At 35.7% G+C, this 23,029-nt stretch overlaps 1 protein-coding gene across 4 annotated transcripts; it reads right to left on the reverse strand.

Annotated features, from left to right (window-relative positions):
• Nucleotides 1-709: 709 nt before the first annotated feature.
• LOC147405972 (putative inactive purple acid phosphatase 1) lies at nucleotides 710-21,502 on the reverse strand. Of its 4 annotated transcripts, none has more exons than XM_086433881.1 (14): nucleotides 21,014-21,502; nucleotides 20,304-20,489; nucleotides 19,813-19,904; nucleotides 19,594-19,660; nucleotides 19,368-19,490; nucleotides 11,668-11,760; nucleotides 4,981-5,110; nucleotides 4,416-4,497; nucleotides 3,910-4,042; nucleotides 3,504-3,709; nucleotides 3,289-3,414; nucleotides 2,831-3,140; nucleotides 1,567-1,732; nucleotides 710-1,054 (listed from the first exon to the last, which is right to left on the reverse strand). In XM_086433881.1, the coding sequence occupies exons 2-14, from the start codon at nucleotides 20,478-20,480 to the stop codon at nucleotides 1,047-1,049; spliced, it is 1,713 nt and encodes a 570-aa protein (XP_086290007.1). In that variant the 5' UTR covers nucleotides 20,481-20,489; nucleotides 21,014-21,502; the 3' UTR covers nucleotides 710-1,046. The 4 variants fall into 4 exon arrangements, with proteins under 4 accessions (XP_086290007.1, XP_086290006.1, XP_086290005.1 ...); XM_086433880.1 differs by having other exon boundaries at nucleotides 710-1,075; nucleotides 21,014-21,500; XM_086433879.1 differs by having other exon boundaries at nucleotides 1,567-1,895; nucleotides 21,014-21,485.
• Between the last annotated feature and the right edge of the window lie 1,527 nt (nucleotides 21,503-23,029).

The following is a 23,029-nucleotide window of genomic DNA, read 5'->3' on the forward strand; positions in this document are numbered from 1 at the left end:
CATAAAATATTTATTTCAATTTGAATGGAAATCAATAACAATTTTCTAAAATAAATTTTACTGGTGCTTGGTTGCATTTTAATGCAAATGATTTGCATTGCATAAATCACCTAAATTCTTCAGAAATTTCAGCAAATGATTTGACTCCAACTTATAAATATCAAAATTACTAAAATACCCTTTATCAAAAAAATTGATTAAACTATAAAATACCCTCAGTACAGTACTTGGTACAACAATATGCACATAAATTTATGATAAATACCCCTCCTCCAAGATACATTAAATTGAATATTGAAATTACAAAAATGCCACTTAAAAAAGAAAATTTTAAATTATTAAAATAGCCCTCTATACTTGAAGCAATAACATGTACACAAATTAACAAAAATACATCTCATCATAACATTTACTTATGAAAATTACAACCCCTAATCAATTTTATAACAAAAATACCCCTCATCATCGAGGTAATTTTGTAAATTCATATATGCATGTTATTTTAACAAGCACTAAAGGTACTTTTATAGTTTGAATATTTTCTTTGATGATGAGCATTTTTATAATTCCAATATGTTAGTTACCACATCTTTTGATACAGATGTTTTTGTAAATTCATATGTATGTTAATGTAACAAGTATTGAAGGTATATCTGTAATTTGAACAATTTCTTTGCTAAGATTGAATGAGTTAAAATTATTTCCAATATTTTAACATGAAATCACAACAAATTTTTTTTATTACAAATATCAACCAACCAAAAAAAGAGATTCTCAAGAGACTTCCCAATAGTTATCAAGCAATAACAAATCTTTTATCGCAAACCATTTGCCAATGCAAATGATTTGTAGTGTACCAAGCAGGGCCTTCAAAACAAAATTTGTCATCCACCATGAGCAAAACCGCAGCACTAAAGAGATCATGATTTCTCAGGCAAACACCTGATTTAATAGGCTGAATATCTCGATTTGATCTCATAGACAAGTTTATGTTGGGCTTGGTTAAGGGGACAAGGCCAAATACATCAACAGGCCCATATCCAGCTTTACAAGGCTACATTGCATTAGAGAAGACCTGTTATTATGCTCATCATGTTAAAATGATATAAATAAAAAAAACAATAGATAATGGCTTGTTACAATGTAAAAAACGAAACTTAATGGGAAGTAAATTTTTTTTTTTTCCTTTCATTTGAATCATTTTATGACCTTTTAACATAATCATTCTTAAATCATCAAAAAGGGCTCATTTGCATGCAAATCATCTTCACCTTGGTACCTAGCAATCATTTGTATTTTCAAATGATTTTCAATGCAAATGTTTTGCACTGTAACATTTACCGCAAAATCATTGTTTGCACTTGGTTGACTTTTGCAATTCATGCAATAAAGAAACTTAAAAACTCTTAACAAGCAACCTATATCTGCTATGTATAGTTTTGTTACCATACTTGCTAAGTTCAATCTATGCTAACTATGGTGTTTTTTCTTCCTAGGTAACAACTTGGATAAGGCAAGGCATTTTGTATTAGCCACAAATCAAAATACAACTACCTACTTACTTACAAGATTTCCTCTTTCTTCCAACCTCATGAAGCCAGTGTTGTACTCGTGCAACTATCAATGGTGCAGGCCAAGATGTCCCTGTAATCCCTTGAGATTGTGAAAGAGTCGTAAACCTTTCCATCACTACTCTTCTTGTACTCGAACAGCAGGTTTGAATGGTCAAATGCTGTTAGTTTTATAAACCCGAAGTCATTGTCCTTGAAAACACTCCACTTTGTTTGGAGGCTAGTGAACATTGAAAGGCTTGCACCTCCACCCCCGGCCACTACATGGATGGTTCCGTTCAAGGGACCCTGGTAGTGTGATTTTTCGTCACTGGTGCAAATATTCTGTAAAAGACGAATGAAAGTTAACCCGTTGGTGTTTACTAGGTGTTGAATCTAAAACTCTGAAATAGGCGTAGCTAATAGCGTTTTACACATTTGAATTGCAACCGAGTTGAATTTTCATGTCAACAAGTTCTTTTGGGAATTGGAAAAACTAATTAATAAAAAGTGAACTATTATAAGATGAATTGCAATCCAAAATGGTGTCCCATTCCTATAGCAACGTATGATGTCTATGTGGCACATTTTGGTTGGAATTTAAAACACATAAGGTCACGTGCCATATAGAAAATGACTTGTGTAGGAGCCTGATGTGTTTTAAACACCAACCAAAACTTGCCATGTAGACACCATTCCTATTCTATAGGAATGAGACACTGTTCTGGATCCTGATCCATATAGGATATCAGTGTTAAGAAGTTTGACGAGTTGACTTAGCATTCGAACAAGCTAACATGGATATGGCCCTAAACTGGCTACCTAGTTGCAAGAACTAAACAAGTATCAATAAAATTTGGCAGGTAAACCATTCATTGTGTGCTTCTTCAGGACATAAATTGACACCAATTTTCAGTTCCTAGTCAGTTTTCTCTCCAAAAAGTCACATTGGTTGTGCATTGATGCGTTGTTTGGGGCAGAGAGGATGGGCAGCAATAATCTCTGTATGTTTGTGTGTGTGCGTGCATTCCATGAGTGAGTGGGTGGGTGAGTGTGCATGCCTACGGTGTGTGAACTGAGCCCCTGGACAGGTTCCAAAATGAGACCAGTTTTAACTATTGGACTGATTAAAGGCAGTGCGAAAAAGAGAGAAGATTACCTAACGTGAAACCGAGTTTTCTTGATAACAAATCATAGATAAAGTAAAGCTTAGTGTGAATGCAACAAGGGTCATGGATGAAGTAAAGCTTCATTGTTATTAAAACAAAAAAATGAAGTACCTCATAGATTGGACACGTCCTTTCGTAGTTGTGGACATGTCCATAGACAGCAAGGTCAACCTTGTACTTCTGCCAAAGTTTCTGTAGGCTCTCTCTCCCCATTGGCTCCTCAAACGATCCTTGTATGGCATATAAGATATTAGAAGAATATCCAAGGACCCGATGTGCAAGGAAGATCAACCATGGCTGCTTTTCTCTATCAACGGATTGTAGGCAATGCTCAATGAACTTATATTGCTCTGTGCCCTCTCTCCAGTCATGCTCTGTGTCAGCTATGCAGAAGCGAAACATGCCATAATCTGTCGAATACCTGCACAAGAAGTGATAAATAATCTTCTAGACAGGCTTATTTCTATAAAAAAAAATACAAGACATAAAATAAAATAAAAAAACAGGTCCAATAGAATGCACATCACACCATAAATCAAATTTATCAAATTGTTTGAGAAACTCCCTACCAAAACTTAGCCCTGTTCTCAGTAGGAACATAAAACATGGTTTCGGCTAGCACACCACATTCTCCACCTGAATCCATACTCCCATAGAAGGATCCCGTTCCAGGCCAGTCGCGCTCGTGGTTACCACTGCAAGGAAAAAGAATGACAAGGTTCCATTTCTAGGATATGAGGAATATTTTTTTCCATAAGTTGTAAAAAAGTGAATTACGACAAACCTTGCAATCATGTAAGGAATGGTCGAGGTAATTGGCTCAACCTGTGCAGTAAATTGGTCCCATTGTGAGAGATACCCATTTGCATAACATATATCTCCAATATGGAAAACAATATCAATATTCTTCAAGTCCCGAATAAGTTGATTGGTGGTATTAAGGGACCCAGGTTGGAAGTCATTATATTCATTCGAGCCATCAGCCTCGGCCTGAAAGAAAAGAAATACTTCAAAACTCAAAATAATAGGCCATATCGCCAAATTGTCAAAAAATTAAGTATTGTTAAGTGTCTACGGAAATTGTTTTAATGGTAACCAGATATAAGTATCATGAGATACATATATAGCTAAATTTATTTTAATATATGACAACCATAGTTAAGCAAAAAAATTTAAAATTTAGTCCAGACCTTTCCCATATCCCCAAAAATGACCACACGTTGTAAAGATTCCTGGCCAGGATAAGGTGACCCTCTGAAGTGATATGTCCGACTCCAAATATACGTGCCATTAAAAAATCTATGTCCCAACTTGTATGTATATCTGCATCATAAAAAAGTTAACATTAGGAACCCAAGATGCAAATAACCTGCAAGGAAGTTCACAGCTCTGCTTCAATCAGTATCATAGAAAACCATGCTAAACCTACAAACCATCTTTTATATTTTGTGATTTCTTTAATAAATTCCACAGGTTTCCAAGAAAAAGATTCTGTTTTTTGTGAGTTTTTTTCCAGATTAGAGGACCAACAGTAGGATTTTACTCTTGCAATTGGTTCTACAACACCTTCTTAGTTCTTATGGCACATACATCCAAGTTGATTTCCAGAACATTATATAGTTAATAAATTTAAAAGATAATTCCGCAGGACTAAGAAATAAAAAATTATCAAATGCAAATAAGTGATATTAGTTACATTGAATTAGGCCACAAATCCTTCAGAAAACTTGTGTGTATAAAACCAGGATCACGCCACCCCACTGTTCTTGCTGGTGCACCTGCATACATGGAAATCCAAAAAATTGTGGTATAAATTATAAAGCTATAGAATTAGACATTTTCACAGGATTCTAAATTAAAATATTTACTCCCAAGAAAGAACATCAACTACAAGCCCCAAAATCTGCAAATGATATAGTGATGTATAGTTCTATAAAGAGCAACTCTCTTTAATACGATAAGATGTATGAGTTTTTATAGATAACTCCATTTTTTCACATGTAAGGGGATTTTCTGTAGTTCATATAATATTTCTATTTTCACAAAAAATAAATATCTACAACTTGCAACCAAACATATTGTATTAGTGTTTGCTTATCAAATTAGTAGCCATGACAAGGGAATATAATTGTTTACATAACATATTGTTGAAATACTTGATCCCTATGGCACTACATTTTAGCCAATGGCACTACATTTTTATCCATTTTCATATATATTTTATAAGAAAGATATTCAAATAGAAAGATCAAATTACACACCACACATGCTGTTACGGCTGAAAGTCAATGTTCCAGCTGGAGAACGCATTCGATTTCCTTCTTGTGAACCCCATTCAACAAAAGGTTCCGCTTCGTTAATTCCATATCCACTTGTCCAAGTTACAGTCATCTGAATATCAGGTAAAAAAGTATATATCATCAGAAGATCGTCATCCTCAAACAATCACTGCCCATATCTAGACAAATACAGAGGAATGAAGTAATACCCCAGAAGCAGCAGTTGTTAATAGAAAGTAATTACCTCCTTTTCCATAAGCATACCAATGAATTAAATGATTTGGGCTTAGACCCATAGCTCAGTTGGTGTGTGACACATTGCAAAGCAACTTTGAGGTCATGGGTTCAAGTCCAGCTTATCCATAATAAAAAAAAGAATTAAATGATTTCATTTGGCTTTCCAGCAGAAGGGGAAAAAAAGTAGGTACATATCTAAAAGGGTGATTTACCAAAACATGAGTTGAAAAATTACCAAAACGACACAACGTTATTTTTAATCTGAAATCGGAAATTTACTATTTTCGGAATTAAAATATTTTCATTAAAACTGGGACCGGGGGGGGGGGGGGAATCACTGTTTTATAAAACAGAACTTTCTTACTATTTTATGGAATAGGAAAAAGAATTTCCACTTTAACAAAAATAGTTTAATTCCAAAAACAATAATTTACCGCATCCAGAATTAAAATCAATAGAGTACTGTTTTTGGAATTTTTCAATTTTTTTCTACTTTTTCGATAATTTTCCCTATCTAAAATTGTATTGCTCTGCACATATTTTTTTTTTCTATTGTTTGTATTTGTGTGTGTGATGTAGGAGGGGATACCAGATATTGATACAAGTCGATCAGAACATACAGGTAATAGGAGGAAAACCTTTATTCTCATTTTATACTGATTATATCATATGACATATCTCATGAATATATTGTGCATTAGATATTGCAGAAATTTCAATTACTTCCATATTTCAAGACTAGAAATGTCCAAAAAAAATTGTGAACTTATCGAGCTAAATACAACACCGTATCGTAAAATGGTTTTCACAACCTGAAGAGAAGTTTCTACCAAAAATACCAGAGTTGAACTTCCACAGCCAAAAACCAAACGAGAAATTATGAGAACTCCAGGACACCGATTTTTTATTTTGAGATATATCTAATTTTTTTTTCGCATCGTGAGTGATTCGGTACGGAAAACAAGAGACTGGTTAGAGAGAGTTGTGAATCCAGAGGAACAAACATTGAAATTACTTGGACTGTTTGAACAAGAGTTTTGTCAAAGGTTAGTTTAGAGGATGATCAACGATCTCTCAATAGAGATTGTAGAAGATTATCATGCAACTATCCGTGTATAGAAAACCCTTTCATCGATTCAGGTCTTTCTTTCTCTTTTGACGATTGTCAATGGCTGAATCCTCTAGTGGAGTCTCTTGGAAAAATCTTTTTAATGGTGGTAATGGTGATTCTTCAAGAAGCCTGGAACTTTTCCTGAGGCTAAGGAAAAGGCTGCGATTACTATTCCAGAGGAAGTGGGGAGCAGGGAGTCGGGGAGATGGAAAAACACTTTGATTAGTTACGTTTTAGGGAAATGCCCACTCTATTGCTTTAAAGAATGCCTTACAGAAGATGTGGAAAAGCAAAGGTAGTGTGGAGTTTATTTCATTGGAAGAAGGCTTCTCCTTGTTTAAGTTTAACATTGCAGAGGATTGCGAAACAATTCTAAATTCGACTATTTGGTCTTTTGGGGGAAGGCCTCTTGTTCTTTGTAAATGAAGTCCTGATTTGAAGAACTCTAGAGAGATGATGGGATATATTCTAGTGTGGTTAAGATTGCCACAACCTCCTATTCATTTTTGGGCACCAGTGATTACTTGGTCTTATAGGGAGTATGATTGGGAAGCCTCTTCCCATGGATGAGCCTATGGCAAAGAGGTCTCAATTGTCCTTTGCTAGAATTTGCGTTGAAGTAGAAACTGACTGTGATTATCCTAGTTTGATTTCTTTGAGGAGAGATGATAGAAAGGAGTTTATGCAGATAATAGAATATGAATGGAAACCAAAGGCGTGCAAAAGGTGTAACACATTTGATCATAGCAGTGCTCACTGTTGTGCACTCAAAACCAAAGAGGAAAGTTGCCCCTAAGCCGTCAGTAAGGTGGGCGAGGAAGAATGAAGGTTTCATTCCACTGGAAACTCAATCGGAGGTGATTGCCCAGGCACGTGATCCACTAGAAAATCTTGTTGAAGAAACGGTTTTTAAACTTAGATGGATATGGTAATTTTTGAAAAAAAAAAAAAAAAAAGGATATTGACTATCAACGAGATATTTCCTTGGAGAGAGATTCTTTAAAAGGCAAAACCCCTCTAGTTATGGAACCACAAAAGGAAGATATGCATGAGCTTGAGCTCTCGGCTAGAATAAACAGTCTGTAACAAAAAAAAAGCCGTTGGATTTGCAAAATCCCTTCAATGCTTTGATTGCGCTGGATGATGCTGATAATTCATGTTTAGAGGGAACTTTAGATTCTGAGGAATCTTTGAAACAATCATCCAACCAAGAAGTGACTTTGAAAAATTATACTCCTATGCTGAATTCGAATGGGAAAAAAGAAAGAAATCGGAAAAAGAAAAGATTGCGTTTTGTCTGATATATTGACAAGGTTGAACTCCACGGAGGCAATCCAACTTCGCAAAGGCAATCCAACTCCGCAAAGGAATATGGAGAATTTTAATAACTTTATTGACTTTTGTGTTCTTAAAGGTATGGTTTCAAGTAACGATACTCTTTTCTTGGAGCAATAGATCTGAAGGTCTTAGTAGGTTGGACCATGCGCTGGTTAATAATTTGTGGGTTAGCCAATGGCCTCAAATACATTTGCTTTATAGGACCTACAGAATATCTGATCATGCTCCTATTTGCTTTAGTATGCACCCCACTGTGTTGGAAGGGAAGAGGCTTTTTCGTTTTTCACAACTTCGTTTGATCAAGAAGGCTTCAGAGAAACAATTGAAGAAGCTTGAAGGATAGAGGAATCTGGTTGCCCAATGTTCAGATTATGTAATGTAAAAGAGGCTCTTAAAATTTGGAATAGAGTGCAGTTTGGAAATGTGGTGACAAGAAGAGGTTTAGCAGAGAAGGCTCTTGAAGAGGTGCAGATTAATATTCAGAAAGATTCTCTAAATCATACTTTGGCAGTTTAGGAAGAAGGAGCAATTTTCAAGCTTAACAAAGAAATGCTTGCAGAGAGTTCGTGGTTCGTCAAAAATCACAGATTCAACGTCTGAAACAAGGAGACAAGAATTCAAAGTTCTTTTATGCTTCGATTGCATCAAATAACACAACAAATGGGATTTTTGAAATCTTGAATGATTCAAGTTTAATTGTTCAAGGAGATAAGAAAATTGGAGAAGCGGAGATAAACTATTTCCAAAAGGTACTAGTTTCAAACCATATTATCAATTGTTCTTCTTTTCCAATTAAGGCTAAGCTTTCCCGAGACCAATCTCTATTTATCAAGGCCAGTGACTGGGGAAGAAATAAAAGATGTCATCTTTAATTTTCCTTCAAATAAAGCCCTGGGTCTAGATGGGTTTGGATGTGAGGCTATCCTAGATTTCTTTAAGCATGGGAAGATGCTGAAGGAGTTGAATTCTAGTCTTATTTTGTTGATTCCAAAAGAGCCCAACAGTAAGAAATTTGAAAATTTCATCATATTTCTTTATGTAATTTTCTTTATAAAGTTATTACGAAAATCGTTTAGCCTTTTTCCCTCCATCTATCATTAGTCATAACCAATCAACTTTTGTTAACGGTAGACACATCATGGATAGCCCATGAATTAGTTAGAAATTCTCATCTGACTTCTTCTCCTCGTTATTTCTTTTTGAAAGTTGATTTGAGAAAAGCTTATGATAAAGTTCACTGGGATTTTATCCTTTCCATTCTCTCTCAGATTGGTTGTGGTCAGGTTTCGATTAATTGCATTCAAGAATGTATTTGCACTCCTCAATTTATTATTCTTATAAATGGGCCTAGCCATGGTTATTTCTCTAGTCAATGTGGCTTTTGGCAGGGTGATCCGCTCTCTCCCTATTTATTTACCTTGGCCATGGAAGCCTTCTCGTGTCTCCTTGAAAAAAGAGTTGAAGAAGGTTTTATCATCATTCCTTCGCGTAGAGGTCTTCCTACTATTTCTCATTTGATCTTTGCAGATGACATTCTTCTGTTGTCCAAAGAAGAAGTTAACTCAACAAATACTCTAAGAAATCTTCTTCATGACTTTTCCCTTATTTCTGGGCTCCAAGTGAATACCGAGAAGAGTAATGTTTCCTTCAATACTTTGTGTCGAAATAATTTGCTCATAACTGATATCTTGTTGGTTAAAGAGAATTTTTTTCCGATCCAATATCTATGTCTTCCCCTTTTCTCATTCAGAATGTCTTTTTCCCTTTACCAACCATTAATTGATAAAATTTATAAGAGGGTTGGAAGGCCCATCTTTTATTGTTTGCGGGGAGAATTGAATTAGTTAAATCGGTTCTTTGTAGTTTTCAAATCTATTGGAATTCGTGTTTTTTGGATCCCTAGAGGTGTCATTCATAAAATTGAAGCTATTCTGAGTCGCTTTCTTTGGAGTGGTCCCACTTTGTCCTCGTCAACCCATCCCATTAGTTGGAACTCCATTTGTAAGCCTTATATAGTAGGAGGTCTTGGGATAAGGTCAATCCAAGATTGGAATACGATTGGACTTATGAAGATTTTTTGTAAATTAGTTGAAAACAAATCTTTGTGGAGTAAGTGGATGCATGCCCGATATGTTAAAGGTCCTATTTGGAGGTGTCATTATCCTAAAGATGCTTCATGGACTTGGAAGGCTATTATAAACACAAGGGAGTTTGCGGCAAAGAATATTAGAATTCTTGAGGCGAATGGTAGATTTACTGGTTTCTGGAAGGACCCATGGATGAAGGAAGGATCTTTAATCAATCAATATGGTAGAAGACCTATTCATCACTCTGGGAGTCATCCTAATGCTTTGGTGGCCAAATTTGCTGATGAGTTTTGTTGGAAGCTTCCAGTGGCAGACAGTGAAAGAATGCCGGAGATCTCTGCTTTAATAAACCAACATTATCTTCCTTGTGCTGGGGAGGAAGATAGTGTGGTTTGGACGCTGAATTCCTCGTGCAATTAGTCCTACAAAAGTGCGTGGAATTCAATTCAAGGTCATGGTCCAGAAGTTCCTTGGTTTCTTATAGTTTGGAATAAAAAAAGGTGTTCCTCATCACTCGTTTATCTATTGGTTGGCCATGTGGAATGCCCTTCTTACCATTGAAAACCTAAACAAGTGTGGTTTCATTCTCGTCTCAGGGTGTGTTCTTTGTTGCAAAGCGTGTGGGGATAGCGAACACATCTTTTTTGGTTGCTCATACTCTGGTGAGATGTGGAGATTTATTTTGCTAAGATTTGGAATTGTTTGGACAGCTGGTACATTGAATGAAGAAGCTCATTTTATTTCTAATTTGTTCCAGAATAATTCGTCCCTTAAACAAATGCTTTTCTTGGCATTTTGTGCAATGATCTATCATGTTTGGAGAAAACGTAACAGGCAAATTTTTGACAGTTCATCTATAGCTATGTTAACTCTAGTTCAGAATATCGTTGTGGACATTCGGGGTGTTTTCAAGGATGTTCTGGAAGTGCGATCACATGATGAAGTAAGAATAGCTTCAAACTGGAATTGTCAATTTCTCGTGAAGCAGATTCATAGTAAGATGGTTAAGTATAATCCCCCCGCTAACAGATTGTATTAAACTTAATACGGATGGGGCTCTATCAAATGTGGGTGGTGGTTTCGGTTTCATTGCAAGGGATTGCATGGCCAATGATAAATTTTATGGAAGAGGAAATTCTAAATTTTCTGATATTGCGTCCATTGAGGTGGAAGCAATTGTTGAAGGTTTGAAGATACTGTTAGAAAGGGCTGATGAGGATTACCAAGGAATCCAAGTCAGAACCTTTCCTGATTTTGTGTTATTTATTTCCTTGGTTAGGCTATAATTTAGTTTCCTATTTTGTTTAGGCTAATTTAGTGGATTAGTTTCCTAGAATAGCTCCTAGATTGATTCAGTTTCCTATAATAGCTCCTAGATTGATTCTTAGAAGCTGTATATAATTGTACAGATTGTTTCAATAAAATTAGAACAGAAATTTTCCAAACTTTTATTTTCTGTTTTCAGATACCTAAAGCTCAAGGGTTCTCAGATGTCATTGTTGCTGCTGATTCTAAGTATGCTGTCCAGAGTATTAGAAGAGAGATTAATTCAGCCTGGTATCACGTTCATCTGAAGTGACAAATTCATGAATTCCGTGAAGGAATTAGCATTACTTCTGAATGGGATTACCGAGAATCGAACGCTTGTGCAGACTGGTTAGCAAAGGAGGGAATTAATACTAGAGGTTTTATTGTGTCTCTTAATCCTAATTGCATTATGTCTGAGCTTCGTGCTCTTCTTGCAAGGGATATTACGTGTAATTTCCAAACAAATTAGCCTCCATTAATATAGGGGTGGGGCCCCTCATAGCCCCAGCTTACCGATCAAAAAAGAAAACCAACCCAGTGATTCAGTATTGCTGAATTGAGTTTATAATTAGTGCAAACTGGACTTACATCATTCCATGTTTTCCCTTGGGCTAAGCGTGGATACACTGGTGCCTTTGGATTTGCAAAAGCTACTTTATTCGAGATCGCAATCAGCTTTGGCTGTTATTTCAAGAGAAAATTCAATTTTGGTTAGTGAATCGAAGTAAACAAGAAAGAAATATGAAGATTCCATCCATGAATTCTATGTGTAATCTGGAAAAACAAAATGCAGGTGTGCGCAAGCAAAAAAAATCATTATCTAGAGAAAAGAAATTGGAAGATATGAATGTGAAATAGATCATATATTGCTTGAAGAGGAAAGTTACGAACACATACACTAAAATCAAGGGACCACTAGCCAGCATTGCACACACAGTTTGTTACAATTGTACAATCATTAAGGAGATGCTTGGTTGCAAACAACAAAACAGTAAATCAAGTTTTCAAAATGTAATTTTTCACTCCAAACACATTAAAATGCGCCTTTTTGAGGCCCAAATGTTACTCAGTCCCATAAACTCTTGAGACTCAATTAAGAAGATAACTCAAATGGTACTAAAAAATATAATTTTTTTGAGTCAAGATCCAGAATGGTGTCTCGCTCCTATAGCATAGGAACAGTGTCTATGTGGTGTGTTTTGGTACGATTTCAAGACATTGGGCTCTTAACCAAGCCGTTTTCTATGTGGCATGCAGCTCAATGTGTTTGTTCTCCAACACATAGACACCGAATTTTGTTATAGGAACGGGACACTGTAGATGCAATTTCTTGCACTACATCGAAATCTACAACTCTTGCCTTGATTTTGATCATCTTGAGCTATTGGGGGCTCTGGCAACACAACCTCTCCGACGATTTAGCTAGAAAATAAGTATTAAAATGTGCAGAGTTTCCCCTCTATCCCAGAAAAACATACCTTTTGTGTGTTGCTCCCCTCTTATTTATAGAGATTTTTCCATGATTTTTTTTTGGATTTCCTTTGATATTGTCTCCCCTCAAATTTGGTGTATTAGTTGGAATGTATTTACTCCTTTTCAGGATTAGATTCACGGAAATATATTTAGTAATGACTTCCTTAAATCTAGGGAAATCCCTAATTTTACGTCTCACTGATCCCGTTTATTTCGGGGTTCGATTTTACGTTTCATTTCGATATTTCCGTGTTCTGACTTAGGACTTGCCTCTTCGATATCCCTCGGACTCATTAGATTATATCTCTTAGACTCGGATAGTCGCGTGTCTTTTCATATTCCGAGGATTTGATTCGTATTCGTATTCATGCCACATGTCGTGATCTCGAGATATTATTGTTGGGTTTTTTAGGGAGCGTATCTTTTAGTCGCAGTGGAGATCCAAACATTGAGTCAATCACCGGAGATCGGAAATTCAAATAGTTGTTATGTCGACACTTTTAGAACAATCACTGTTTCCACGCCTTAAACCCTAGGGTCTTTTGATAGAAACCCAGAAAACTGCCTACTTAGAGAGAAGAAAATATTGAGAGAATCTAATATTCTATTGTTGTATTTCACGTCCCCTCTTCTTATCTATTTATAGAGATAAATATAAGAAAATAAGATTGCAATCTCCTATTACAATAGGGACTCTGACTCCAAGAGGAGTCCTAATACGTGACAATCATGGGTTGGGTCCACATGGACGCCCAAACAACCAACATTTCCCACTTGTCCATGGTAGGACTCAACAATCATCTCCTCATCTCAAGAGATATACATGTATTTTCTTCAAACAAAGGAATAAGGTGTGCAACTAACGGGAGTTTGACTTCCGGAGAGAGTATTATGCCAAGCTTCTATCTAACTGACAAAACACATTTCATCTCCTATAACTCACATATGCCCTAGACTTATTTGGCCACATTGGATTGAACATTTTCCAAACCCTCATAAGCCCTTACTCAAAACAATGTTCAACCCTATACACAATGCATAAGCTTTCTTTCCAAAAACAAAATAATAATTTGTAAATCTATACATTTCGTTGAATATACAATATATAAATTTTTTGTTTTTAAGTAGAGATATCAGTGCCGACACAAGCTCTAGTCATTATGTACAATCTATCATTAGAATGTGATGCCAAATAATCTTCCTCAAGCCCTTATGTTGCTTAGTTTTGGTTAAGTTACTTTCCCAGTCATGTTCTATTAGACCTTATCAATCCTAGTCATAGGTAACATGCTAGAGTCAGTAAATATTGACCTCTACTTTACAACATAGTCATTAGTCACTAAGGGCAAAATCATTACTTAAATATTCAATATAATCACACAGTAAGGAAACAGGAAATCATTCGCTTACTCATATAGGTAAAAATAGGTTGAAAAATAAATAACACATATAGTATGACTTACATGCTATGATGAAGCTCCTTAACCTCAATACCATACGAATCTGAGTCTAGTCGCACTGTGAGCACCTAACTTGAACTTCCCAATCCAATTGCTTACCAAAGCACCTGATTAAAGTTCACATCCGGCTTCCCCAGGCTTTATGATTCTATTAGTCTATAAATCATAATTGATTCCTATGAATCTCAACTCGACAATAATACAATTATCAAGCTTGCAATCATTGCGTCTTGTAAATTGGTTCAACTCTTAGGGTTTAATTGTCTAAATAATACCTTCCTGCTCGCAGTCTATGCGCCAGGATGGTAATTGTGTGAGTAAATGACCTTAACATGATGACGAAAAGCAAGTCCATGATCAAAAACATAATAAAAAGTGTGTGGGCATAAGATAATCCAAAAAGAATGCAATATAATGATGATTTAATCAAATAGAAGGAATAATATATATTTATATATAAAGAGAAATATCCAATAGTGATAATAAAACAAGAAGTCTATTACAATCATATATCAACACCTACGAAGTCCCAAACTCCTAACATGAGTATGACGAATGTCTCAGGGAATAGATTTAGTCAGAGGATCTGCTTCCATCTGACTTCAAGAAATATGTGATAGGATTACTTCCTTTTGCGCAACCATGTCTTGAATGTAGTGGTAACGAATGTCGATGTGCTTCGATTTTCCATAGTATTTAGAATCCTTTACATATGCTAGTGCTGCCATGCTATCACAATACAATGATACAGGATGTCTGGCATTATACACTATACTGAGTTGAATAAAGAACCTTCTCAACCACAGCTTCTTGAACCGCAGCACTACATGCAATATATTCTGACTCCATCATGGATAATGCAACACAAGATTGTTTCTTGCTAAACTAAGAAATAACACCACCTCCAAGCAAGAATGCATAACCTGATGTGGATCTACGCTCATCTAAATCACTAGCCCAATCCGTATCACTATAGTCTTGTAATCGCAAATCTACTCCCTAATAACATAGTGTATAATCTGCAGTCACATGCAAGTATCGAAAAATTCTCTTTACTGCCTTCTAATGAGTAATTCCTGGATTACTTTGATAACGACTGACCAGTCCTACTGCAAAGCAAATATCTGGCCGAGTACACCTCATAGCATATATCAGACTTCCAATTGCATTTGCATAGGGCATTTGTGCCATCTTTTCCTTTTCTACATCCATCATAGGACAAAAACCAAGATATAAGGAATATCCCTTTTGGATTGGAGTGTCTATGGGTTTATAATTTTGCATACGGAAACGCTTGAGCACTCTTTTAATATAAGTGTCTTGAGATAAACAAAGAAGTTTCTTAGAGCAATCATGAGTGATCTTAATTCTAAGTACAAAATTTGTTTTACTCATATCCTTCATTTCAAAATTTGAGGATAATCACTTCTGAGTGGCGACAATCAACTCCATATCATTTCCAGTCAGTAGAATGTCATTAACATACAAAGACAACATTAAGAAACTCTTCTCACTCCATTTAACGTATACATAATGGTCATCTTCCATTATCGTAAACTCATTTGTAGTAATGGCTCGATGAAATCGAAATTACCATTGCCTAGATTGCTTCAAACCATAGATGGACTTTTTAAGCTTGCAGACTTTGCATTCATGTCCTTCTACTTTGAAGCCTATAGGTTGATCCATATAGATCTCCTCATCCAAATCTCCATTGAGAAATTTCGTCTTAACATCCATTTGGAAGAGTTCTAAATCTAAATGTGCGATGTGCGACAATGGCTAAATGAGGCGAACGGATGTGAGTCTCACTAATGGTGAGAAAGCCTCATCATAGTCAATACCCTTTATTTAGGTATATCCTATCGCAACCAGACGGGCCTTATACTTATCAATAGTTCCATTAATCTTTCTTGACTTTTAGAATCCATTTGTTTCCAACAGTCTTGCGTCTAGGCTGAAGATCAACAAATTTCCAAACTTGATTCTTCATCATAGAACTAATTTCTTCTTACATAGCAGTCATCCATTCTTTAGAAGGAAATGATGACAATGCCTTCCAGCAATTCCTAGGATCATCATCATTAATTAGGGTAGACATGAATGATTCTCCTTCAATCTCAAATCGACGACGGGGTATTGTTTCACGTTTACTCCTGCGTAGCTCAAGATCATCATCACTAACGTCTAGTGGTACACTCTCACTATTCTCGACAATCATCGGATCATCAGAAGGTATAGTTACCCCACCCTCGTCGAGAATAGGTGGAGGTTACTCTTCTGATTCCGGATTTGGTTCTATTATCTCATAGAACTCATGTGATGTCTGAGTTTTCTTTCTGCTTGGGAAATCATTCTCAATGAAATTCACATCTCGCGACTCAATCTCTACCATTTCACAATTGTCTCATTCATAAATAAATGTAAAACCCTTAGAATGCTCAGAATATCTTATAAACGTGCATATGGACTAACTCTAAGGGAATTGACGCACGTACCGCCTTTACAAATGGTTTCTTACTCGACTTCTAGCTAAACAATGTTCACAGACTGAAAGATCAACTTTTGAAAGTAGATCTAATAATCCATCCTTTGCTAGTCTTTTTATCCTATCTTGCCCAATATGGCCTAATCTAGCATGTCATTTCACAGAATCAGAAACAACATTATTGAAAATCGAATAAGCATCAGGGTTTAAATTACTAAAATTAACATCTAATTTAAACAAACTATTTAAAATAAAAACACATTCATAAACAATTAAAGAAATGTTAATTGTTTTTAACGAAAAATGGAAATCAAAACTTAAATCTAATAACGATGTAACTGAAAGCAAACTACATCGAACTCTTGGCGTATAAAGAACATCGTGGAGTAACAATGTGCATCCTGTGCACATCAGTAGTTGGTATGTTCTCACTCCCACTACGTCTTCACTAGAATTGTTTCCCATGAAAATCTTCATGCTACCATACGGGATTCGATGAAACTCTACGAACTCTACTCTATCCCTTGCTATATGTTTGGTTGTTTCAGAATCTACAATCCAATCAGGATCACAAAAATCAGCAACAAGCAGCTCTATGCAAACAAAACAATGAAAATGGGTATTAAAGTTGGTTTTTACCTTTTTTGGCTCAATGCATTCACGAGCAAAATGACCCAATTTCTTACAATTGTGACATGACATCTTAGATTTTCTTTCTTTCCACCACGTTTTCCTCTGCAACGTTTGAAATTCTGATTCTTCTTAGGCACAAGATCATTAGTTTGAGTTCTTTTCATTGGCTTGCGCTTGAATCTAAAATTCCCGCACTTATCGGATTTAGTAGTAAAAACGACACTGTTAGTCCTTGCAGACTGACGTTCAGCTTCTAATTCAAGATGTCACGACAACTAAGAGAAGTTGGTAATAGTCTCATTGTGCGTCATGTTGACTTTCATCTGCTCCCAAGAATCGGACTAAGACAGTAAGGATTTGCTGTTCATTTGTCAGAACATTTCCAGCAGCTTTCAGATCACATATCATTTGAGACATTTTCATAAAATGCTCGACCATGGTGTCATTAGGAGTCTTCTTATATGAGTCAAACTTCAGCGTCAATGCGCACAATCTGGTTGTTGAGATACCCGCAAAAGACAGCTTCAAAGTGTCCAATATTTCTTTGGTTGTTTAATAACCCTTGAATTCACCAATAAAATCATTATGCATGCTACTCAGCATAGTAAAGCGAGCGCACCGATCTTGTTTCTGCCAATTCAGGTATGTGTTCATTTTACGATGGTGTTGTTTGGGCGTCCATGTGGACCCAACCTATGATTGTCACGTATTAGGACTCTTCTTAAAGTCAGAGTCCTAATAAGATTGAGTCCCTATTATAATAAGAGGCTGCAATCTTATTTTCTTATATTTATCTCTATAAATAGATAAGAAGAGGTAACGTAAAATATAACAACAGAAAAGCAAATTCTTTTAATAATTTTTCTTTTCTCTAAGTAGGCAGTTTTCTGGGTTTCTATCAAAAAACCCTAGGGTTTAAGGCATGGAAACAGTGACTGCTCTAGAAGCGTCAACGTAAAGGGTATTTGGATTTCTGATCTCTGGTGATCGACTCAACATGACACGACTCAAAGTTTGGATCTCCGTTGCAACTAAAAGGTACGCTCCCGAAAAACCCAACAATTACTATAATGATTATCCATATACACCGTTCTGGATCACAACTCAATTTTTTTTAGTAAGCTTGTAGCTACAATAAACAACCTCTAAAAGAGCATGACTTTCAGATACGACATTGATCAAACAAAATCTGATGCGGAAAAGATGTATATGCACCTATTATATGTAAGTTATGGACATACATTCGTCAGGCCATTTGAAAATAGGGCAAAAGAAAAGTCTCCTCACCATAGAGATCATCCTCACAAAAGATCAGCCCATTCCGAAACTTCTAACCTATATAGGATGAAACACGTTTTTGTCCTATATATATATATATATATTGGGCCGGGTTCAAGAGCCAAATTTTTTGTCTTATATGGGCTAAAAGTTTCGGAATAAGCTGATTTTTTGTGATGATGATCTCTATGGTGAGGAGATCATCCGAATCTGAAACTTCTAACTCGGTCAAAAGAGATTTACAAAAAATGGACGGGTACGATTCTTCAACTTGTAAATATGGGGTTAGAAGTTTCAGAATGGGCTGATTTTTGGTGAGGAGATCATCCTCACAAAAAATCAGCCCATTTTGAAACTTCTAACCCATATAAGACAAAACACTTTGACTATAACTTTGGTTCTTGAACGCTATATATATATAAAGAGAGAGAGAGAGGAATGCTAACGTCTAATACTTTATAGAAACATTAGCATTGTCCAACACTTTTTTTTTCCAAAAATAACCCTTCTAGTTTTGTCTTTTAGTGAAAAAGACAAGGGTGTATTGGTCCTTTACACAATAAATACTTGTTTACATAATAAATGTTATAAACATTTAAGTATTTTGAATTAAATATCTTTTTTGTAGTAAATGCTTTGGTAATCAATGCCAACATAATAAATGCATTTATTAATGGCATAATAAATGTATTTATTATGTAAAAAACTAACACGACCTTGTTTTTTTCACTAAAAGACAAAACGAGGAGGGGTATTAGTGGGAAAAAAAGTGTTGGACAATGCTAACATCCTTATGAGGTCTTGGATGCTCGCATTCCCCATATATATATATATATATTTGAGTAAGCTTGTAGAGACAATAAACAACCCCTAAATGAGCAAGATTCTCATATACAATATTGAGCAAAAAATATCTGGTGTGGCTATAACCTATTATATGTAAGTTATGGACATACATTTGTTAGGCCACTGGTAAATAGGGCAAAAGAGAAGTCTTCTCGCTGGTTGATTAGTTGAAGTCTCAATAATCCTTTCCCCGTATCTTTGTAGTTAGGATTGGAGAAGTTTGCAAATTGATACTGCAAGAGAAGTACAATGATTCAGTGATGTAGATTCATAAGTTATTTTTCCACTTTAAAGTAAAGCATCCATTAGATGAATCATGGATGTATAGGCACAAACCTTAATAGGTGCTGAGCAAAGTAGTGGAGGAAAAACTCTAATAGTTTCCGGGGCACAGGTGGTAGCACTGAAAATTTTGGAACATGCATAGTTTCTATTAGATCAAAAACATTATATTTTTTGAAAATGTCCGATCGGAGGCGGATTTCTCAAGGAAGGTAATAAATTCTTTTCTTTGAAGTCCAACAGGCTCACTTTACAAGGTAGTTATGAGATTACCTGAAATTAGCAGGAGAAAAAACTCCAATCCAATCCTCATTTGACGGGTTTGGAGAGCTAAACTCAATAGTCACCCATTCAGTATTTTGTCCCTGAAATGACAAAACTCTGTATCAGTCCAAAAATATATCAGCTTAATTTCACAAATATCCATAGATGGTGTAAATCATATTCTTCTGGGTTCAAGCCCATGGTTCATTTGGGTCACCATTACATTAACGAGTTTGAGCTCTGTCATGGAGGGTCTTAGGCACCACTTGTGGATTCATTAGAAAGATTAACGGTGATGAAGGTAGAATTTCATCTTTGGTATACAAACTCATTAAGCATTAACTAGTTACGGGAAAGCAAGATTTCTCATTTCCATATAGGGGTACCATTTCATCTCATACATCTCAATGCAACGATCATTAGTAAAAAAAAATCAATAAAGTTATGACTAGGAAAGAGAAAACAAAAGGGGACTATAAACACAGCAATAAAATAGTTACCTCTGCTCCAAGAATAAGAGGAGAGGCTTTGACATAGGCCGAGTCATCGAGAGCAAATGTTGCCATATGAATAGCAATTTTGGAAAGAGGTTGCTCCCCTTGTGGCCTACTAGCCTCTGCAAGGCTTGTGATACCAATCAGAATTAAAGAGAAAATGATTCCTCTAAGTTTCATCATTCTCAAGATCTGTAATCAATTAACCAAACATATAAGAAGCTAAAAAATAGAATACCAATAGAAACTCAAAATTTAACTTCCAAAACAAACATCACTGACACAAAGAAATATTGGTATTTCCAAACAGATTATCAAACCCATTAAGCTCAAGAACATATCAAGATTGAAGTTTACTCTCTTTCCATGAGTAAAATAAGATTGTAGAGAAGATTGGGGGGGGGGGGGGGGGTGAGGATGGGATCAATGGGTTCATGAAAAACAACTTCAATTCATAAATTTGCTACCTAGCCACTAAAAGTTTTAATTCTAACTAACTTTGAAGTGGAAAACCTTCTCCTCCCAATGGAAAAAAACAAATCTAATGTTCATCTTAACTTACACATAAGAGTAACTGGGTTTCCTTGAAAACTGAAACTAATAAATGGGTATTATAAAATAATAAAAATAAGAAACTGGGCATTCAAAAGAAGTGAAAATAAGAAAGAAGGAATTCAAGAAAATTAGATAAAAATTAAAAACAAAATGAAGATTACCTGTGACTGTGAGAAGAACGTGGTTCAAAACGGAGCCAAGAACGTCTCTAAAGTCAGAAGGCCAAGAGTCACTAAATATTAAGATTGAGTGAACTGTCTATCCAACTAAGTTGGACAAAATTGGTCCATCTGCTTATACGGGTAGTCACTGGAAGGGATGGAAAGCCGGAAGGAAACTAATGAAAAATTTTGTTTTATACACATGGCAATCAAGGAAAGTACCGCTGGAAGAATCCCTGACCAACTCAGCCGAACACACATAATTAGAATTTTCTTCAATGTTTTTTAGGATGATTTGCTGTAAATAATCCTATTCTTTTGGGAATCTTTTTACAGAAATTGTGGAGATATTCTCAGGGATATTCTAGTATTATAAGTTGGGGCATCAATGGGTCTGATCAGTTTTGGTTCTTTTCGAAATGAGAAACATTTTCCTAACTAACTTAGTAATGATTTGAGCCTTACTAAGGGTTGTTTTGCTCAAATGGAAAAACTCAGATGAAAAAATTCTAAAAATAATATTTTTTTTAGCTCGATCATCACAAGACTCTCAAAATAACTGAACGACTAAGAGTATTAAGATAATGTGAAATACTTTATATCTTGGGTGATATTCTCTTAAATAGATAAAGATTACATACAACATTTACAAAATCCAATAATTATATCCTAACTACATAAGATAATAATTTAATGCATTATTTTTATTATTATTTTTTTTTTGCTAACCGAGTGTCCGGACCAGCTTGCGCGCACCACGACTAATCTCGGGGAAAATTACCACAGCTACCCACCGCTATAGTCCCCCAGTTAAATCATTAGAAAAATCCAAGAGGGGAATCGAACCCGTGACGTGCGCCTTACCCACACTTCACGTGCTCGCCCTTACCACTTAGGCAACCCATGGGTGGGTTAATTATGATACAACATAATCTAATACTCTAACATGCTCTCGCAATCGCATGATCCTTTAAATAAGGAAAGTACGATTGTTCATAATATCAATGCCCTCAATCATACTTGGAGATTATCACTGATTATTGACAAATCTGACTGTCCATGATTGAGATGAAAAGATCCTCTTAATTGTTGTTTGAGAAAAATGATGGATGATATGCCATGTGTGTAGCATACGATGAGTATTTTGCTCAACTCAAATGGGCTTCCAGAGCCACGATCAGTTTAAGCAAAGACTGAAACCCAACAAATATTAATCTGAAAATATTCTAAAAATCAAATGATCTCCAATAGATCACAAATGGGCTCAATGTTGGCACTTTCCTAGGCTGGATCATTGACAATGACCATTATAAACCTTTAAAAGAGAATGGGCCTCCATGGGTCAACTTGAGCTTGATCACAGATGATTCAAAGGCTCAATTATGGAGATTGATTAAGTTGGTCTCAACCAATTAGGTTTGAGCCAAATCAGACTCCTTTTTGGTCTTGATACGAAGACTGGGCTCATTTGGAGTCAATTGGGCTTTGGTTTATTTGTGATTCCCAAAAGCACAAATGTTGGAAATCCATCCACTCTTTTCTTTTATACCAAATAAAGGTAGGGATAACTTGGTCATGGCCTACTAGTTATTAAACTAGTGGTAGAACAAACACAAGTTATTCAAATTAGGACAAATGAGAGAGATTGGACCAAGATTAAAGAGTTGGACATCGACAAGTGGGCAAAATCATGACGGCCTTTATGTTAATCAAGTGAACTTAACTTTAAGAATCTAATAAAGATTGAGTGAACCCATTCATGCATATGAGATGCATAACAACATATCTCACATTTGTCCATCCTGTACTTCTTTATAACTAGCAAAAGCCACGGAAATGGTTCCATCTACCAACATCCATATTTGGATCTGAAATGGAATGGGTTAGTGGAAACTAATTCTCAAAACCCAGTTAGATCTAATTAGAGAGATACACATAATCAGACCGAAAGTTATGTTTTTTTTTTTTTTAAATAAAAAAAAAAAAAATGAATTGGACTGTTGGATTGCAGTCGTT

This window comes from Akebia trifoliata, chromosome 3 (genome assembly GCF_017979445.1).
Source record: "Akebia trifoliata isolate Shusen 1 chromosome 3, ASM1797944v1, whole genome shotgun sequence".
In the NCBI taxonomy this organism is placed as follows: domain Eukaryota; kingdom Viridiplantae; phylum Streptophyta; class Magnoliopsida; order Ranunculales; family Lardizabalaceae; genus Akebia; species Akebia trifoliata.

Coding starts and splice junctions, on each gene's coding strand:
- LOC147405972 (XM_086433879.1), bottom strand. CDS start 20,480: ATGATGAAACTTAGAGGAATCATTTTCTCTTTAATTCTGATTGGTATC. Junction 19,905..20,303: donor CTCTTATTCTTGGAGCAGAG/GTAACTATTTTA, acceptor TTGTCATTTCAG/GGACAAAATACTGAATGGGT. Junction 3,141..3,288: donor GAGAACAGGGCTAAGTTTTG/GTAGGGAGTTTC, acceptor CTTCTTGTGCAG/GTATTCGACAGATTATGGCA.